The sequence below is a fragment of the Electrona antarctica genome (genome assembly GCF_951216825.1).
Source record: "Electrona antarctica genome assembly, chromosome: 14".
In the NCBI taxonomy this organism is placed as follows: domain Eukaryota; kingdom Metazoa; phylum Chordata; class Actinopteri; order Myctophiformes; family Myctophidae; genus Electrona; species Electrona antarctica.
In genome coordinates, this window is record NC_136795.1 from 3,884,848 (window position 1) to 3,899,194 (window position 14,347).

At 47.2% G+C, this 14,347-nt stretch overlaps 1 protein-coding gene across 1 annotated transcript in view; it reads left to right on the plus strand.

Annotated features, from left to right (window-relative positions):
- Window positions 1–212: 212 nt before the first annotated feature.
- The window catches only part of tnrc18 (trinucleotide repeat containing 18), a gene marked incomplete at its 5' end in the record, with an annotated part of 65,818 nt that continues 51,683 nt past the window's right edge, over window positions 213–14,347 (plus strand). The window contains 3 exons of the mRNA XM_079519774.1: window positions 213–942; window positions 10,506–10,652; window positions 14,167–14,222. Coding sequence (XP_079375900.1) covers window positions 213–942; window positions 10,506–10,652; window positions 14,167–14,222 — 933 coding nt within the window. The remainder of the gene's footprint in view (window positions 943–10,505; window positions 10,653–14,166; window positions 14,223–14,347) is intronic.

A 14,347-nucleotide genomic window follows, 5' to 3' on the forward strand; every position in this document is an offset into this window, starting at 1 on the left:
GTGTGTGTGTGTGTGTGTCTCCCTGGTGTTTAGCCTGGAGGACGGACACACACGCGCGCACGCACACGCGCGCACACACACAGTGTCAATCATCGGGTAGACAAATACGGGTGGGAATGTGGTTAGATACACATTGTTGTAACCTCAAACGCACGCAGAGACGCACACATGAGTACAGAAAGGGAAAAACAGACACAATCGGGAGGGTTGGAATGGGGCCTGCAGAGGAAGAGAGGAGGGTTGGAATGGGGCCTGCAGAGGAAGAGAGGAGGGTTGGAATGGGGCCTGCAGAGGAAGAGAGGCGGAGGGTTGGAATGGGGCCTGCAGAGGAAGAGAGGAGGGTTGGAATGGGGCCTGCAGAGGAAGAGAGGAGGGTTGGAATGGGGCCTGCAGAGGAAGAGAGAGGAGGGTTGGAATGGGGCCTGCAGAGGAAGAGAGGCGGAGGGTTGGAATGGGGCCTGCAGAGGAAGAGAGACAGAGGGTTGGAATGGGGCCTGCAGAGGAAGAGAGGCGGAGGGTTGGAATGGGGCCTGCAGAGGAAGAGAGGCGGAGGGTTGGAATGGGGCCTGCAGAGGAAGAGAGGTGGAGGGTTGGAATGGGGCCTGCAGAGGAAGAGAGGTGGAGGGTTGGAATGGGGCCTGCAGAGGAAGAGAGGTGGAGGGTTGGAATGGGGCCTGCAGAGGAAGAGAGATGGAGGGTTGGAATGGGGCCTGCAGAGGAAGAGAGATGGAGGGTTGGAATGGGGCCTGCAGAGGAAGAGAGACGGAGGGTTGGAATGGGGCCTGCAGAGGAAGAGAGACGGAGGGTTGGAATGGGGCCTGCAGAGGAAGAGAGACAGAGGGTTGGAATGGGGCCTGCAGAGGAAGAGAGACGGAGGGTTGGAATGGGGCCTGCAGAGGAAGAGAGACGGAGGGTTGGAATGGGGCCTGCAGAGGAAGAGAGGTGGAGGGTTGGAATGGGGCCTGCAGAGGACTAGAGGCGGTCGTAAAAGCCTGTTTACTTAATACCACTTTTTGTGGTCGATGAAATTGTCGAGACCACGTTGTCAATTTGGTCAACCATCAGCCAGGTAGTCGAATTGCATTCCATCGGCGCGTCAAATTAACCCGTTTTGACCCGAGATCAGATTCTAAAAATGTCTTCTACATCCTGACAGTTTTCTGAAAAAGCTATGTTTCTATGTCAGTCGTTCTTCGATTTTTCAAAAATAGCAGACCTACAAGCTCATAGCGCGCCACTCAGTGGCGCGCTATGAGCTTGTAGATCTGCTATTTTTCAATAGCTAAAGCATAATAAGCATGATGCTAACACCAAAAGGGGTTCCCGCTCAAAATGTGTTAAGTGAATTGCATCGTTCAGACTAGGCTCACGTGTTACTCTAATGCTATTTTTCACACAAATCGGATCATCGTACATTTTCTTTTGGTGAGACGTGGTGTCACAATGCTGCGTGCCGGCAGAAAACAACCATAGGGAATAATATGAAATGTATGACAGAAATATTAGATATGAATGAAAGTCACGGCGTACGAGACATCTGATGGGCAGCGAACATGAGAATCTCTTCTGTGCAGCATATGAAGGACACACACACACACACACACACACACACACACACACACACACACACACACACACACACACACACACACACACACACACACACACACACACACACAGATGGTTCATATAGAAGACAGCCAGCTGCATTCAGACAGGCCAACAGCAGTTGTTTGTATGTGCGTGCATGACTTTGTCTCTCTCTCCCCCCCTTGTAATGAATTATGTAGATGGTACAATAAAACTAATACATCCAAGTAACGCACATGTGTCATTATTGTCTTGCGTTCCTGTCCATGTGAGATCTGGGCTGTGTCCTTGGGCTGTCCCAGAACCGCTTTGTGGCGGAGCCGCTCTTGGGGCCATGTCGTCCGCACACTTAATTCTCGTTTCATTCTTTAATCTGCGTTTTCACATGAAAACGATTCAGCATGCTCACCAAGAGCGTCTTTAGCAACGTTTCAGAAATGATCTCTGTCCATAATGTGCCTGAAAATGAATATCACATTAATGCTAATTTTGAATGTATAACATGAAAAATGGTAAATGGTGCATTTATATGGCGCCCTTATCCAAGGTGCTTTACATAGACTGTGCATTGCATTCACCCATTCGCACACACCGATGACGGCGGAAACCATGCAAGGCACCAACCTGCACACCAGGAGCAATTAGGGGTTCAGTGTCTTGCTCAAGGACACTTCGACAGTAACTCTGGGGGAGCCCGGGTTCGAACTGGCAACCTTGCGGTTACCATCCGGCCACTCTACCCCTGAACCACCGCCGCCCCCAAAAAGGGCCACTTCACCCCTTTTGCAACCAGATCTTATTTTAATGATGTTTGGGAGACAAGAAACACTTTCCTGGGGTTTTTATGTGGGTAATATGTGTTTTTAGATATTTTTGTAATTCAAAGTGTCCATGGGCTCCATGATGTCATGGACACTGGGCTCACTTCCTCCCTGGACTACAATTCCCATAATGCTTTGGTCCACTGCTGCTCCTTGTGGATAGGGGGAGGGCTGTCTTACTGAGACAACATGTAGTCCAGGAAATAAGTGAGCCCCGTGTCCATGACATCATGGAGCCCATGGACGCTTTGAAATACTGAAATATCTAAAAACGCATATTACCCACATACAAACCCCAGGAAAGTGTTTCTTGTCTCCCAAACATCATTAAAATAAGCTTGAAGCTTGTAGATCTGCTATTTTTTTTAAATCTTGAAAATGTGGCGCAAATCTTTATATATATACTTTCAGAGCGAACGATTTTTAGCTCAAATCTTTGCTTCTGGGGGGGGTCCCTGGAACATCATATTTTGAGATGGGAGTCGGAGGCCAATTTCATATAATTCTGGGGGTTCTTGACATGAAATAGTTTGAGAACCACTGACATGGTTACATGTCATGACAGGTTAGGATTTAGAAGACATTTGTAGAATCGTCCTCGTGTCTAAATGGGTTAAAACCCAATCAGGACTCTTTGAGTAAATGATTGATGAATGAATTATTCGTCCATTGATTCAGATCATAAATTATTTTTATAGCAAAACACTGTTTTATTCTTTGAAAAGCCATGGTTTTGAAATGAATATCCCACCAATGGCCGTCGGGGCTGTCTCAGCGTGTCAACCTCATGAAGTGTGCATGGTTCTTTTAGTTTAATTTGCCCATGTTTACTTGTGTAAGGCAGCAATCATTAAGCAGTTTGGAGCTTCGTAAAGGTGATTGCTGCCTCCAGGCATCACTTTAGGGGGAATAAATGTACTATAGCAAAAAAAAAAGAACATAAATATTTAATCTTTAGTGTTAATCGGTTACAACTATTATTATCAGTTAACGGTTAACTTTAAGCGTTTAATAAATTATTAACACCCCTAGACCATTCATGTACCCTGGGCTAGTCGAGGTTTTAGGTGAAATCATTTCCGTTCGGTGGCTAACTATACAATCGGATCAAAACATGGATTAAAGAATGTAAACCCTGGAAAACGAGAGTCTCGTGTTTGGCCGGCTAGGGTACTAATTTAACCCTCCGTGTTCCTCATTTCTGGCGGGCTCCGTGTTAAAATGGTTTCATATAAGCATTGTGGTCCAAAAACGAACAAGCTGTCTCGGCGTTATTGTCAGGGAGGTGTCTCTATCGTTTACGACAGTCAGTCAGTCATATATGATACTGTTTCTAGCGTAAATGTAACTACAGTAATTCAGTAGCAGTAACATTAGTGTTTTCTCTCAGTCAGTTGATTCTTCATATCCATATGAGTGAAGCGGCCTGGATGATTTGTTTGTTTTTCAAACACAGTTCTTATATGAGGCATTCTAAAATCCTCCTATGGGGATTACAATGCAAATAAAAAACACTGAGCTATGTATCTAAGACTGGGGAGTGCATTCCACAGGGCTGGGTCAAGTGTGTTGGTGTGTCTTTGAACTCCTAGTTTCTCGAAACTAGTCTCTGGAGACAGACTGTTGAGTTGACTCCGTCAATAAAGGAAAAGCAGTGATGTAAATAGGTTTTCAATGTAATGAGTCCCGGGATGCATGGATGGTCTTTTAGATGAGTCCCAGGGACATTTTATGAGTCCCACTTCAACGACGTTAGGAGTCATATTTTGCCATTTTTACAAATTGCAGCATTTAACTCCCATTTCATTTCATATGGTTATAATGTGGTTATATCCACGTAGAAAACAGAAGAAGAAATGATTATTATAAGTAAAGCTAGCAAAATAAACTAGAATTAAAAAAACAGTACAGTAGTACAGTAGTGCATCCCGTGGATGCAGAGGTGGTTGTTTTATTGCGTCCCTTAACTATAAACTGCGTTTTGGGATGCAAAATGCACCCTATTGTCATCTCTGGAAAAGAGGGAACTGTTTTTCCTTTACTTTTGATGATGCGTTCTCAGATTGTCGAACGTCAGCCCCCCATATGGCCCCTACGCCGGCTATGGGCGCCACGTAGCAGAGGGAGAGGTTCCATTATGGTCCCTACGCCGGCTATGGGCTCCATGTAGCAGAGGTTCCATTATGGTCCCTACGCCGGCTATGGGCTCCACGTAGCAGAAGGAGAGGTTCCATATGGGCTCCACGTAGCAGAGGGAGAGGTTCCATTATGGTCCCTACGCCGGCTATGGGCTCCACGTAGCAGAGGGAGAGGTTCCATAATTATGGTCCCTACGCCGGCTATGGGCTCCACGTAGCAGAGGGAGAGGTTCCATTATGGTCCCTACGCCGGCTATGGGCGCCACGTAGCAGAGGGAGAGGTTCCATTATGGTCCCTACGCCGGCTATGGGCGCCACGTAGCAGAGGGAGAGGTTCCATTATGGTCCCTATGCCGGCTATGGGCGCCACGTAGCAGAGGGAGAGGTTCCATTATGGTCCCTACGCCGGCTATGGGCTCCACGTAGCAGAAGGAGAGGTTCCATTATGGTCCCTACGCCGGCTATGGGCTCCACGTAGCAGAGGGAGAGGTTCCATTATGGTCCCTACGCCGGCTATGGGCTCCACGTAGCAGAGGGAGAGGTTCCATAATTATGGCCCCTACGCCGGCTATGGGCTCCACGTAGCAGAGGGAGAGGTTCCATTATGGTCCCTACGCCGGCTATGGGCTCCACGTAGCAGAGGGAGAGGTTCCATTATGGTCCCTACGCCGGCTATGGGCTCCACGTAGCAGAGGGAGAGGTTCCATAATTATGGTCCCTACGCCGGCTATGGGCTCCTCGTAGCAGAGGGAGAGGTTCCATAATTATGGTCCCTACGCCGGCTATGGGCTCCACGTAGCAGAGGGAGAGGTTCCATTATGGTCCCTACGCCGGCTATGGGCTCCACGTAGCAGAGGGAGAGGTTCCATATGGGGCTAGTAGACCGCTAGAGATTAACATTAGCTTCCACACGTTTCATTCACAAGTACACCGGAGGCTTGTGCTGTAGTGATATGCAAACGCTAACGTAACCACGTTAGCTAACCAGCTAACGCGAAGCTAACGTTAGTCATTCCCATATGGATATCGGTTGAAACCCCTGTTGTTGCTGTTGCGCGCAACCGTGCTTTTATCCACACTTCCATCCATACGCCTTTTAAATCTAAATCTCCCATCAACGGGTCCAAGCAACGCAATCTCATCTGGTTCTTCATGTTTGCGTGTGGTTTGCTGCCTTCTGCAGCGGACTGACCTCACTGATGACACGGAGGAGGGAACACGCCCCCAGCGCCCACAGCGGGAATCGAACCCAGGACCTTCTAGCTGTGAGGCGACAGCACTACCGACTGTGCCACCGTGCCCCGTATTCAGCAAGGTTTCTAATGCCAGTATCAAACGGCAAAGGACGACAGGCAGAGCTGTACAAGGAAAAGAATGACTAACTTAAGAATGTCCAAGCACCATGTTTGTGCAGACAGTCTGAGACAGAAATGATTATTTCAATGAAATTGTTAATAATAAGTCTGTGTAATCGGGGACATATCTATGATTTCCATCCATGGTGCCATGTTTGGTAATTCTCACTCCAGGCATTTCCAATAGGCAGACGTCTCCGCCCGTCCAGGCAAAAGTTGAATCCCCGAATGTTCAAACTGAAAACCGGGTCAGCTCGGCTGCACGCTTGATGCTAGGTGTAAACGTAGCAAAGGTTATACATTTGACACGAGACTAACTGAAGGTTAAGCTTAGGTGTGTGTGTGTGTGTGTGTGTGTGTGTGTGTGTGTGTGTGTGTGTGTGTGTGTGTGTGTGTGTGTGTGTGTGTGTGTGTGTGTGTGTGTGTGTGTGTGTGTGTGTGTGTGTGTGTGTGTGTGTGTGTGTGTGTGTGTGTGTGTGTGTGTGTGTGTGTGTGTGTGTGTGTGTTCTCTGATATGTGGGGTTGTTTCCACTTTCCACATGTGTGTGTGAGGGGGTGCACGTGTCTGTATATCTCCCGCTGAGCTTCTGACTCAAAGGGCATTCACTGTGAACACACACAAAACTGTTTGCACATGTCAGTGTGATCACACAGCTAAGCAGCGCAGACACTTAGAATATGCACACATGGGACACACACACACACACACACACACACACACACACACAATCGTAAATCTGTGTCTAATAGGCCTGGGTGTGGAAGCTTTTTAGTTTCCCCCCCTACACTGTTTTCAGGGCATAGACTGAAACGCACTACACGCTACACACCATTGCGTGCTTGTTGTTGGTGATTCATTAGAAAGGTGCATTTGCTATTGATTTAAATGTGTGTGTGTGTGTGTGTGTGTGTGTGTGTGTGTGTGTGTGTGTGTGTGTGTGTGTGTGTGTGTGTGTGTGTGTGTGTGTGTGTGTGTGTGTGTGTGTGTGTGTGTGTGTGTGTGTGTGTGTGTGTGTGTGTGTGTGTGTGTGTGTGTGTGTGTGTGTGTGTGTGTGTGTGTGTGTGTGTGTTGTAGACTGTGTCTTTAATGTACTGATCCAGATGCAGGGGGAAACTCAGTGAGCATAGCATGTGTCTCATATCGTCCCATGGGACTAATATGCAACCCCCCTCCCTGCTATATGGGCAGCACCCTTTCCCCTACACACATGGTTAGTTTTATCAGCGTAATGACTGTAGTTTTATCAGGGTTATGACTGTACTGTGCATGCAGTAATATTATGGGCTGGGAAGGCAGTGGACATTGGTGTGTGTGTGTGTGTGTGTGTGTGTGTGTGTGTGTGTGTGTGTGTGTGTGTGTGTGTGTGTGTGTGTGTGTGTGTGTGTGTGTGTGTGTGTGTGTGTGTGTGTGTGTGTGTGTGTGTGTGTGTGTGTGTGTGTGTGTGTGTGTGTGTGTGTGTGTGTGTGTGTGTGTGTGTGTGTGTGTGTGTGTGTGTGTGTGTGTGTCGTCCTTCGATTTTTCAAAAATAGCAGACCTAAAAGCTCGTAGCGCGCCACTCGGTGGCGTGCTATGAGCTTGTAGATCTGCTATTTTTCAATAGCTTAAGCATAACATAATGCTAACACCAAAAGGGGTTCCCGCCCAAAATGGGCTAAACAGTTTTCCATTGCTGCTGTTGGAAGAATTGGTTCAAAAGGTCCAAAGTTTGCAGATGGTCGTATCATTCAGTGTGTGGCGTGGTGGAGTGATATCATTCAGCGTGGTGGAGTGATTCAGAGACTCATGACGTGGTGGAGTGATTCAGAGACCCATGACGTGGTGGAGTGATTCAGAGACGCATGGCGTGGTGGAGTGATTCAGAGACGCATGGCGTGGTGGAGTGATTCAGAGACTCATGACGTGGTGGAGTGATTCAGAGACTCATGACGTGGTGGAGTGATTCAGAGACTCATGACGTGGTGGAGTGATTCAGAGACTCATGACGTGGTGGAGTGATTCAGAGACTCATGACGTGGTGGAGTGATTCAGAGACCCATGACGTGGTGCCGTGATTCAGAGACTCATGACGTGGTGGAGTGATTCAGAGACTCATGACGTGGTGGAGTGATTCAGAGACTCATGACGTGGTGGAGTGATTCAGAGACGCATGGCGTGGTGGAGTGATTCAGAGACGCATGACGTGGTGGAGTGATTCAGAGACCCATGACGTGGTGGAGTGATTCAGAGACGCATGACGTGGTGGCGTGATTCAGAGACTCATGACGTGGTGGAGTGATTCAGAGACTCATGACGTGGTGGAGTGATTCAGAGACGCATGACGTGGTGGAGTGATTCAGAGACGCATGACGTGGTGGAGTGATTCAGAGACCCATGATGTGGTGGAGTGATTCAGAGACGCATGACGTGGTGGAGTGATTCAGAGACCCATGACGTGGTGGAGTGATTCAGAGACCCATGATGTGGTGGAGTGATTCAGAGACGCATGACGTGGTGGAGTGATTCAGAGACCCATGACGTGGTGGAGTGATTCAGAGACCCATGATGTGGTGGAGTGATTCAGAGACTCATGACGTGGTGGAGTGATTCAGAGACTCATGACGTGGTGGAGTGATTCAGAGACGCATGACGTGGTGGAGTGATTCAGAGACCCATGACGTGGTGGAGTGATTCAGAGACTCATGACGTGGTGGAGTGATTCAGAGACGCATGACGTGGTGGAGTGATTCAGAGACCCATGACGTGGTGGAGTGATTCAGAGACTCATGACAACGGCTCATGCTGTAAATCCAATAAAAAGAAAGAAGGGAAAAAATCGCGGGCGACAGTTGATATGAAATGTTTGGAAAGGGCTTCGCCATATTGACGTTTGCAGTGGCCCCTGCGGTGATATTGTGGTTTTGTGTAAAAAAAACAAAACGAAAAAAACAACAACATAATACTAGTGCTCAGTACATGCAGAGCTCAGAGTTGGCCGTCTGCTCCAACTTTAGCCAGATGCATTGTGGGAAGGCAATTTTAATTAATTGAAGTAATGACGGTAATATAATCACATAGATAGAGTGTGGCCTGACAGCCAAAGTCTACCTTTTTAAAATTAAGGGTTATGGGTTTGCGCACGCAACGCACACTACGCACGCACGCACCCACCCACGCACGCACGCACCCACCCACGCACGCACGCACCCACCCACGCACGCACGCACGCACCCACCCACGCACGCACGCACCCACCCACGCACGCACGCACCCACCCACGCACGCACGCACGCACACACATGCAGCCCTGGATAAGAGGAAAATGTCAAACTATTACAACATAAGTAATTAACTATCGTCCTAATCCAGACTTTGTTATACTGTTGGTATTAAACTACCTCCTTTTTTATGGACTCACAAACTGGTTCAGTTTTCTTTAGTTTAGGGAGTCGTCAGCGCCCCCAGAATGCACCACACGGTACTGCGTGTGGTGTTGCGGTGATGGCGAGGCTGAGTGTCCTCTCTCTGGTAGCAGTCAGTCTGTGGTTGGGCTCGTTGAAATGGAGTGCACACCATGGCTCAGGAATAATGTGATTACGACAGACTGCTCAAGCATGGAAACATCAGCGCTTATCGATTCCATGCAACAACCCCGCCCCCCAGCCCCCCCCTCAAGCCCCTCTTATACAACACACACACACACACACACACACACACACACACACACACACACACACACACACACACACACACACACACACACACACACACAAACATGCTGGAATCCATAAACCATGTGGTTCCCAAACTGTTTCATGTTAAGGACCCCCAAATTGACATTTATTCCATTTGTACACTCTCAGAGTTACAGACCCATAAGGGTCTGGGTCTGTAACTCTGATTGTAATGGGAATGCACTTCCCATTACAATCAGAACTGCAGCCTCACTCCCAATCTTCCGCCGTAGTCTGAAAACCCACCTTTTCAGACTCCATCGTAGCACTTACCCTAGTATAGCCCCTTAGATAGAACTTTATGTAGACTTAGATTTTATACAGACTTTGAGACTTATAGCATGTTACGTAGACAGCACTAGAATTGCATTTTATGTAGTCATAGCACTTTATAGTATAGTAAGTATAGTATAGTATAGTATAGTATAGTATAGTATAGTATAGTATAGTATAGTTTATATGTATAGTTTCATTATATAGATATTCCACTGTTACGTTCTTAGCTTACGCATGTTTCATGATAACTACTTTTTATGTATGTGATGTATTGCCATGCTTTCTGTTCTTGCTTATTGTAAATCGCTCTGGATTAAGAGCGTCTGCTAAATTGTAAATTGGTCCATTTGGTTCCTAACTATAATTTAGCTGGGGACCCCCTGGAACTCCCTCAAGGACCCCTGGTCCCTGGACCCCACTTTGTGAACCACTGCCATAAACCACTTTCCCTGAGCAGTTTGTTATGGTTAGTTACCACGGTTGCCTTTGCCTTATTGTCGTCTTCTGGTTTCCTGGTTAGTTACCACGGTTGCCTTTGCCTTATTGTCGTCTTCTGGTTTCCTGGTTAGTTACCACGGTTGCCTTTGCCTTATTGTTGTCTTCTGGTTTCCTAGGCGATGCCTTCCCAGCAGGCTCCAGTCCTTTCCTGTCTGGCTTCCCAGGACCATCCCACTTAACCTCTGACCCTGCCTACAGAGCAGCCAATCCCAGCAGTCTGCAGATGGCCCAGCTCTGGGCCTCGCATGCCCATGGCCATGAAGGTACGTTGGCACACCATGCAATGCATCGCCATCCATAGGCCTCAGTAGACAGACATATGGCAGATGCACACACACCTGAACAGCTCTACTTTTAAGTAGGGCTGGGAAAAATGTAGAACTCTCGTATAGGAGGGATCTATTTTAACCCATTTTGGGCGGGAACCCCTTTTGGTGTTAGCATTATGTTATGCTTTAGCTATTGAAAAATAGCAGATCTACAAGCTCATAGCGCGCCACCGAGTGGCGCGCTACGAGCTTGTAGGTCTGCTATTTTTGAAAAATCGAAGAACGACAATACATAAACATAGCTTTTTCAGAAAACTGTCAAGATGTAGTAGACATTTTTAGAATCGTTCCCAGGTCAAAATGGGTTAATGAATGATTTGAAAAGTCCAGTCCAATATTATTTCCACTTCAAAGAAGCCATATTTCATTAAATGTAGTGCAAGTGATATTCTTTGTTAGAACAAATGTTTTTTTTGTTAAAAAGTTAAAGCTCTTTATTACTATTTATTATTATTATTACTAGAGCGGTTCCCGGGGGGGCAGTGCCTGTGGCGTGGGAGCCTGGGCAGGTGTCCTGCCCAGATCCCGGGCGGAGGACTTTTGTGGTGTTTCTGGACAACCGTGGGTCTGACCGACAGGACACTTGGCACTGCACTTATATCGTGATGTCAGAAGTGATGTCAGCGGTATCCCTTTTTATGCCCATATATTCGGGCTGAACGATTTTGAGGAAAACAATCAAATTGTGATTTTTCTGACCAATGTTGCGATTGCGATTTGACTCGTGATATATATATTTTTAAGTCAAGCTTCAGTTTAGGATTCACTGTGTCCATTTAAAACGTAAAGGGACATTACCAAAAGGCATACCATTCATATACTACCAGGCAGTGACGTCCGGATGGAAGTCTAGGTGAAAGTCAAAAAGAAATGCAGACGAGCTTGTTGGCCGGCTATTTTCCCGCCACGGGTCCTGGTGTAAGCTGATATGTTTTTCTTGTTTTGTTTTTTAATGACGGCTCTACTCGGATTGCAGTACAATTTCACAGACCTCGCTCAGACACATTTACAAGCACCACAATGGGGACAGGTTCACCGGGGACAGGTTCACCGGGGGTAGCTCTAAGCTAGCTGTAGCATTTTAACACACTTTGAGCCATACACGTCCAAACACAGTTAATAAAACACTTTTATGCCATCCTCGCGTTTGAACGTTTAACAGTCATACTGTACTTACGGCTCACAACGCGTCGCTCCGCTTCGCAGTAGCATTTTAATGCTACAGCTGCACTGAGCATTAAAATAAACGGGGGACAGCGCCCCTGCCATGCAAAGGTTTGTGGTGTTGCCACGGGAAGTTTTGACTGTACCATGACAGGTATTGCACAAAACCTTCTTTTGTTGGACGTCTAACGTCAAAAACCTAAGTTATGCCGTATCACCTAAATGCCGCAGACGCTGCTGCTAGCCTGCTGACTACTACTAGCATCAAGGCAGAGTAGACGTAAAGGAAGACTTTGGTTTGGGCAGCGGGTGTGCGTGCACTGCAGCCTCATGCACTGCAGGGACACTTCTGATGGGTTAGAATAGAGAGCACAGTAGAGCAGTGTCGTAAACACTGGGTCAGACTCGCTCCGGTTGAATAGAGGGTATGCGCATGCTTAAAGTGAATGGAACATCGAGTGGCAAATCGAGTGGCAAAGGAACATGCAAAGTGAGTTTAACATTGTTTAATGCAATCAGATAGGACTTTTCTGTTTGGATGCATGGGTTGTCAAGGCTAGAAAGTAGTTTTTATCCACTCAGTAGGCGTTCCTGCATAACTTCCTGGTTTGATGATGATGTCACGCGCATACTCTTTATATTAGGATTATATAAAAAAAATGTAAAATTCGCGGGCGTTGCGATTCGCTTATCGCTTGGTTACACATGGCAATTTCGAAGTGAAAACGATTAATCGTTCAGCCTTACCATATATGGGGTTCTTTGTCGGACATGCCCAAATATGGAGTCTATTAGAATGATGTCAGAAGTCGGTGGGACAAACCCGTATTTAGGCATGCCCAAATATGGAGTCTGGCCGGGGCAGAGGCCTTGTGATGTCAGCTGTGGCCTCAGGGCAGAGGCCTTTTGTGGCGGTTCTGGACAACCGTGGGTCCGACCGACTCGACAGCGGGCACTGCACTCCCTGTGGAGGTGTGGAATGCGTGTGTTCAATTTGAAGTAGGCGGGGCGAACGGTTCACTTTCTTTGCAAAATCACTTCCATTTACTTAAAAAAAAAAATCAAAAAAATCAAAACAATGATTTTTTTTTTTATACGTGGTGGCAAAGTTTGTGTTTTCGCCATTGAGAATGCATTTGGCGTTTAAATTAAATAACTCAGAAACTATAAAACATTTCAGTTTAAAGTAAAAAGTTCCAGCATGTGTCTCCACAGTCAGCTGAATTATAAAAAATGTGAATGGATTTTCTAGGTGAAAGTGATTTTTGGGCAGTTTTGCGTGGGCTCTCAATGTGTTAACACGTAATTGAACGAAAACAATATCACTTACACACCTTTTTAAAGTATAACATTAACATGACGCATCGTGGCGGTATGTTCCTGCACTGTGCAACGATGGAAGGAAGCTTATATGAAGAACATGACAATCGCGGAGATGTATTGAATTATATTGACATTTCGGGGGGAATAATGCGGCAACAACTGAATGTTCTTATCGTCCCGGCTCTGCTTACAGCTAAGCAGCCCACCCGGTACACCGGCTGTAAAACGGACACAAATGAAATGGCTTCAGATGGCTCTGCTGTCCAATGCCCAGGGGGTCTGTTCCTCTTCTGTTTCCCCTTGCTTGCTTACACCATCGGGACGCTGTTCCATTTCTGTCGGTGCATGAGCTGATATACGCTATACGCTTCTGCCTCCGTCCCGTCTGTCCTACATGCGTCCTTCTCTCCTCCCCTCTACTGTTCCCTTTACTCTTATCCTTTTTCTTTTTTTTTCCCTCCACCCCCTCCTGTCATCCTTTTCTGTAATCCATCTTACTCTTGTTCTCTCTCTCTTTTTTTTCGGGTATGGGGGGAGGGGGGGGGGGGGGGGGGGGGGGGGGATAGTTGTTCCTCCAATCCAACCTTCACTTTGTATCAGTTCTCCCTGCATTATATCGGTTACCCCCCCCCCCCCCCTCCCCGCCCCCTTGATATCTATGATGCCCCACTTTCCCATAACATCCTTTCTCCTGTCCTCCCTTTCTGTCCCCTTGCTTGCTACCCATGTGTGTACATAGTTTCAGCACACACACACACACACACACACACACACACACACACACACACACACACACACACACACACACACACACACACACAGAGCGCGGCGTATTTTCACCCTCTCCCAGGATCCCGGTACTCATTCCTCTGTGTCTCTGCATACTGTGGCAGTGGCTGATTGAATCTCCATTCCTCCCTTGTGTCCTCCTCCGTCTCCTTATCAAATCTCGCTGGAGTAGAAGGTCAGATAGGAGGAAAACTCAGATCCGGTCCCACGATGCCTTATGGGTTCAAGGTAAATGGGGGAGAGAGAGAGAGAGAGAGAGAGGACACACAAAACAATGAGAGTGATTATTTGGCCAACGTGGCCCAGATCTCTGCTCTTTATCTGCAGATTCTGCACGGCACAAATTCGTTTCT